This window comes from Chenopodium album, chromosome 1 (genome assembly GCF_948465745.1).
Source record: "Chenopodium album chromosome 1, dcCheAlbu1.1, whole genome shotgun sequence".
NCBI classification, from domain to species: domain Eukaryota; kingdom Viridiplantae; phylum Streptophyta; class Magnoliopsida; order Caryophyllales; family Amaranthaceae; genus Chenopodium; species Chenopodium album.
The window spans coordinates 68,882,570-68,889,407 of NC_137834.1; the positions used below are offsets into that span (position 1 = coordinate 68,882,570).

At 33.3% G+C, this 6,838-nt stretch overlaps 1 protein-coding gene across 1 annotated transcript; it reads left to right on the plus strand.

The window, feature by feature from the left end:
* Positions 1–2,106: 2,106 nt before the first annotated feature.
* Positions 2,107–4,752, plus strand: LOC145600500 (receptor protein kinase-like protein ZAR1). The gene is made up of 2 exons (XM_081656402.1): positions 2,107–3,759; positions 3,866–4,752. Exons 1-2 carry the CDS (start codon positions 2,301–2,303, stop codon positions 4,531–4,533), a joined length of 2,127 nt encoding a protein of 708 aa, XP_081512528.1. The 5' UTR covers positions 2,107–2,300; the 3' UTR covers positions 4,534–4,752.
* Positions 4,753–6,838: the final 2,086 nt, after the last annotated feature.

Below are 6,838 nucleotides of genomic sequence, written 5' to 3' on the forward strand. Positions count from 1 at the left end.
TCTGACTAACTAATTAACCCTAATTACACCATAAAGTCAGCCGCATGAAAATTTAATGAAAATTATAATATAAAATCATACATGAAAAATTCGGTTAGTAGTAAATGAAATTTTTTTAACCATAATAAAAAAAAAATCTAAACAAGGATAATTTTGTAAACCTTTTTTATTCTAAAAATGAGAAGCACATAAAATAATATAAGTTGTTAAAAAAAAAAAAAAAATTAGAGGGAGCATTAGTTTTTCAATTTTTCTTATTTATTTATTCACTTTATACTTTTGGAGTTTCACTCCATTCACCCTTTAAGTTAATCCGAATATAAGAATCATTTCTAAGTAATTAGATTTCAATCCCTTAACAAATGTTATTGTGGAGGTCGAACACGTTTCCCAATCACCACTGCACTAGCAACCAATAGGTATTTTGCTTATTTATTCTAGATTTACATATTACGGAGTTTTTCCCTAAAAAAAGAATATTTGTAATCATATGTAAAAAAAATGTGTAATATATTGATATGATAAGCCAAGTGTAAGAAAGATGCTTGAAAAAGTTGGTAGAAAACAGCAAGTGAATAGCAAAATGCATAGGCTACGGAAACGATGAAAGAAGCAAGGAACATCGACAAAACAGTAGCATTACCTTCTTTTCATTATTTTATCTTTATTTTTTTTTTCTTTTCGGAATTCTGAACATGTGTCTTCCCCCTCTTCTTGACTACAATATCCGAGACGTCTACTCCCCTTAGAAAACCTAACTTATTATCTCACGAACTTCTTCATGTCTCACTTTCCTCGAGACTCGGTATTTTTTTTACTCTCTAAAAAAATCTACTCCATAGTTTCCTAAAGATCTATTCATATATACTCCCTCCGTTTTTAAATATTTGCTTAACTTTTTATTTGCGGCCGTTTTTAAATACTTGTTTCATTTTCTTATTTGGAAAACTTTTACAATATTTAATCAATTTCTCTCACTTAGTGGTTCCAACATATATTCTCTCACCTCCGATTCTCTCCACTACTTTTGCTTTTTATAATTTTTTTATTCTTCTACCAACCCCACTACCTCCATATTTTATTACTTTATCTAATTTTTCCTAAAACTCCGCTCATGGAGAAATAGAGCAAGTATTTAAAAACGGAGAGAGTATATATTAATGGTGTAATTAATTCACTTGATTTTTACTTATTTGAACTTAACTGTACTTGTTTGAATTTATTTAAACTTCTCTAAATCTAATACTCCCTTCGTGTTTTTTTAAAGGTTATAGTTTGACCGGCATATAGTTTTAGGCAATTTAATTGACTTAAATAAAATAAGAGGTAAGTGGGGTAGTTGGAGTATTAAAAAATTGTAAAGGAAAGATAGTAGTTAATAGTTTATTGAAAAGTAAAGAATGTGAGAGAAAAGATATAATAAAAAAGTAGTAGTGAGTTTGGGTGGGAACCATGAGAGGAGAGTGATATAATATTTTAATGTAGTTTTTTGCCAAAATAGGAAGTGTAAAACTTATTAAAACACGGCTAGATTTGGTAAGTGTAACATTTAAAAAAACACCAAGGGAGTACAACTTATTTTAGTTGTAAATTGAACTTGAGTATCTTTATTAGATATTTTCCCTAAATTAAACTTATCTTAACTGAATTTATTAGACCTAAAATAAGTGAAAATAAAGTAAACAGATCATATACCCTTATATCGTAAATTTTACCTATACATAAGAATAATGATAGTCTTCTAAAAACTAAAAGGAGTATTCATATTCAAGTTAATCGCGAATCAGTTAATCATATATTTTCGTTAGAAACTTTGAAAATAGTACTGTACTCCGTAGTAAGCAACAAAACCTAGTCTTTAATTTATAGAACGATCAATAGAATAAAATCCGAACTATCTAATTTCGTGTAGATTTCAAATCAAAGTAAAATTATTGGAATCGAGTTATTTCGGGTTTAGGTACACACAGTACATATTACAAACTCCGTATACCCTACGCTGCCTTATTTGTTTAACTTGTTAACTGTATAATTGCATAATTGTATATGACGTTGGAGCATAATATAAGTGAGGGACATATCATTATTTAACTTTACCCTCATCTTTCTAAACCATCTTTTTTGCTCTTTCACTCAGCCTTTTTCTTCCATGTCCTTTTATTTTTATTCCATTTTCTCTACACTTAGAAACCCTTTTCCCACTACCAAAAACCTTCTCAAAATCCTCCAAATCTACCCAAAATCATCTCAGGTAACCCTAAATTCATCATCTTTGGTATTCAAACTGACCAATTTTAGTAATGCATTACTTCATTTTATGTGCAATTCTTCTTCTCTTGAGCTCAAAATCTTCAGTAATAAACTGTTTGAATGATGAAGGTGTTGCACTTTTATCATTCAAACAATCCATAACTCAAGACCCAGATGGGTCTATGAGTAATTGGAATCAATCTGATGAAAACCCATGTTCTTGGAATGGTATAACTTGTAAAAATCTCAAAGTTGTTTCTGTTAGTATACCCAAGAAAAAATTACTAGGGTATCTTCCTAGTTCAATTGGGTCTCTTTCAGAATTAAGGCATGTTAATTTAAGGAGTAATAGGTTTTATGGACCATTACCCCTTAATCTTTTTCAAGTAAAAGGGCTTCAAAGTTTGGTACTTTTTGGTAATTTCTTTTATGGATCATTACCAAGTGAGATTGGGAAGCTTAATTACCTTCAAAATTTGGATTTGTCTCAAAATTTCTTAAATGGGTCTTTACCCTCTTCAATTCTTCAATGTAAGAGGCTAAAAAATCTTGTTTTGAGTCATAATAATTTTAGTGGGAGTCTCCCAAATGGGTTTGGAAGGGTTTTGGTTGGTCTTGAGAAACTTGATTTGTCTTATAATAAGTTTAATGGGTCTATCCCAAATGATTTGGGAAACTTGTCTAGTTTGCAAGGTACTGCTGATTTTTCTCATAATTTGTTTAGTGGGTTGATTCCTGCTAGTCTTGGTGAGTTGCCTGAGAAGGTTTATATTGATCTTACTTATAACAATTTGAGTGGACCAATTCCTCAAACTGGTGCTCTTATGAATAGAGGACCTACTGCTTTTATAGGGAATCCTGGCCTTTGTGGACCTCCATTGAAGAACCCTTGTTCTTCGGATTCCTCTGCCACCTCGCCGGCCTCATACCCTTACTTGCCTAGTGATTATTCACCCCAAGGGAGTAGGGGTAGTGGTGGGAAGAGTAAAGGGAAAGGGCTTAGCAAAAGTGCAATTGTAGCCATTGTAGTGAGTGATGTTGTTGGGATTTGTCTAATTGGGTGGTTGTTGTCCTATTGTTATACAAGGGTTTGTCCTTGTAAGAGTAAGGATGAGAAAGGAGGGAGAGAAAGTAGAGAGTGTTTTTGCTTCACTAAAGAGGAATCCGAAACCTTATCAGAGCACATTGAGCAGTATGATTTGGTGCCCTTGGATTCTCAAGTGGCATTTGATTTAGATGAGCTTCTTAAGGCGTCCGCTTTCGTGTTAGGGAAGAGTGGAATTGGTATTGTGTACAAAGTAGTGCTTGAAGATGGACTCACATTGGCTGTGAGAAGACTAGGCGAAGGCGGTTCACAGAGGTTTAAGGAATTTCAAACCGAAGTTGAAGCAATTGGGAAGCTTAGGCACCCGAATGTTGTCACACTAAGGGCATATTATTGGTCTGTTGATGAGAAGCTGCTCATATATGACTATGTTCCTAATGAAAGCCTAGCCACTGCAATACATGGTATGAATTTCAGAAACTCTGTTTGCCTGTTGATTAATTTTGACTTTGTTGTAATGTTGGTTTCTTAATATGTTTCATTGGCTTTTGTTGGTTGATATGTCAATAGGGAAGCCAGGGATGGATTCATTTACGCCATTATCATGGTCAATTCGATTACAAATTATCAAAGGTGTTGCTAGAGGTTTAGTGTACTTGCATGAATTTAGCCCCAAAAAATACGTTCACGGTGATTTAAACCCGAGCAATATACTTCTTGGACACAGCATGGAGCCCAAAATCGCAGATTTTGGACTTGGCCGCCTTGCTAATATTGCCGGGGGATCCCCTACCCTTCAATCTAGTAGGATGACCTCTGAGAAACCCCAACAAAAGCAAGCAGGCAGTGCACCATCAGAAGCTGGAAGCGTCTCAGCTACTAATGCACTTACATACTACCAAGCTCCTGAATCCTTTAAGGCTGTGAAACCGTCACAAAAATGGGATGTCTACTCATATGGGGTGATCTTACTAGAAATGATCACTGGAAGATCCGCGTTAGTTGAAGTGGGCACCTCGGAAATGGACCTTGTTCAATGGATTCAACAATGCATCGATGAAAAGCAACCACTAATAGACATTTTAGATCCGTCTTTGGCTCAAGAAGCAGACAAGGAAGACGAGATAATAGCTGTTCTAAAAATCGCTATGGCTTGTGTTAATACCATCCCCGAGAAGAGGCCAACGATGAGACATGTCTACGATGCATTAGACAGATTACCGGAGCTAAGCTCGTAAAAACGCTCCACATATCAATAAGATTGTGGCCTTCCTTGAAGGTAGATTTTGTGGATCAAGTTATGGCTTGGTGGGTGAATCATGAATGCTTTCTTTGCCCGTGAACACATAGTCACTAAGAGTAGGATGTTAGACTAGCAGTGCTGCAAGTAAATGTTACTCGTTTGAGTATTTTGAGTGTGTTTTTATGATACATAATTGTAAGTACATAATGCCAAATTTGATGTCTCATTCTATCTTTTTGTGCTTGTAACCTTTGCAGCAGAAAGCTTTTGTCTTATTGTTCTTTGTCAATGAAATTGGAAAGCAATGTTTCATGCTTAGCTTGTTTGCTTCCTTCATTAGATTCCTGTGTCTATGGAAGTGTATAATACTCTGTAGAATAGATTACTCTAATTGCTAACGGAGTAGTACTTTGTAATGCTTAGATTCTCTTCCATACACTAGAATCTACACTCCCTTCTGAGCCCCCTATTGTTAGCTTCATCTTGGTCGGACCACTCTATAGCATTTTTTGGGTGCATCGGCATATATAGTCACTTAATTAACAAGATTCGATGCTAGGTTTTGGGTACTAACGTACTATACAATTGCTATTACGATTATGGAGTTAGGGCTTGTTCTGATTTATTAAACTAATTGGAACTAAACTGAACTGAAGAGATCTGAAATGAATTGTTTATGAGAGAAGAAAATTAGGAATTGAGCTGAAATAAACTGAAATTAAGTTGAAACCAACTAATACTTTTGGGCAATTAATTACCCTTGATGTCTTGATGATTAGTGCATAAGACTCTATAAGTGCAAAATAATTTACTCACAAAAAATTTCCTAATCTCTTGAGAAAACTCTTAATTTCCAACAACAAATGTACCATTTATTAATGAAAAATCAACAAATATCACACACATGGATGACTTTATAGTTTATTTCTGTAACAATGAGTTAAATTGTTGGTAGGGACAAACTCTTTCAATGCATATTCTAACAATAAAATCAACATTACAAAGAGAATACAGAGTACTAAATGCTTTCCATTTTCATTTGTATTAATTTTGGAGTTGGGACAAATGGACAATACATTATACGAAGTACTTGTGTAGTTGTGTGTCATTGAAGTGGAATCCAACTCCAAGTTGCTAACTTTATCTTTAATGATGTCCTTCAACTTCTCAACTTTCATTACCGCCGATTATTAATTTCATCACTCATACAAGGCTCCACCCAAGGCCAAGGATGAAGGCTCCAAACAACCCTATTTTTTCATATTTATCAATTGATTTAATCCATTTGGTATTATTGTGGATTTTAATATTGTACTTCCTCTATTTTTTATTTTTTTTTATAAATTATTGCACCATAAAAGTTGGTACACTTTTTTTTGGCAGTGGGAAAAAGGAAGAGAGAGAGGGGTAAAATTACAAAGTTATCCATGTAATGCAAACATAAACTAAAAAATCAAGTAAGTGACAAAAGTTAAGAGTATATTAGGTATTTGTAGTGTGAACAAAAATATTTTGTTTCTTAAAATGGAAACAATGTAGTATATCTAAAAACTCCTTAAAAAGCAAGCGATGTAATAAAAAAAAAAGAAATAGTATGTTCAATCTATCTATTGTTCTACGCATTAACTCATCGGATAATCTATCTAATGTGTCGTAGACATTTCTTCATATACTTTGATTATATGTTCAATAAATTTAGTCTTCATGACTTACATACTACCAAGTATTGAAATTAGTCTTTGTGTTCATTGGTTTTAGACGTGATATTTAATGAGTACAAAGGAGCATTTTTTTTGAAACATAATACAAAGGAACATTGTGCATACGCTTTCACCATCATATTTACAAAAAATAGTACCCCTGAACCTATGTAGAGTTTTTATTACTAGCAGGTGTTACAAAAATAGATTGTAAACGTAGGTATCTCCCCTGTTTCATTAAGTTAATATATATACTCCCCACTAATAACAAGATAGATAATTCCCCACTAATAACATGATAGATATTTCCCCACTAATATACTACCACACTAACTAAACATTTGCAAAACTATTTCCACTTGTCTAACTACATTTATCTGATGTTAATTACCAATACTAAGAGAAGAATAACTAGAAATTAGGATTTATAATTTGAGGCACTACATCCATAATCGAAGTCGAGTACGAAAGAAGTTAAGATAAATTATGTAGGGTTCTTACAGCCATTTTTTTGCACAAATTTCAATCAATAAACTACATACAAATTAGTAAATTTCGATAAATCAAATAAGGTCTCACATGAATATTCAATTGAATTTT

Excerpts from the sequence above, each read along its gene's own strand:
- LOC145600500 (XM_081656402.1), top strand. The coding sequence starts at position 2,301 with ATGCATTACTTCATTTTATGTGCAATTCTTCTTCTCTTGAGCTCAAAA. Across the intron at positions 3,760-3,865 it reads CCTAGCCACTGCAATACATG|GGAAGCCAGGGATGGATTCA; the intron begins GTATGAATTTCA and ends ATATGTCAATAG.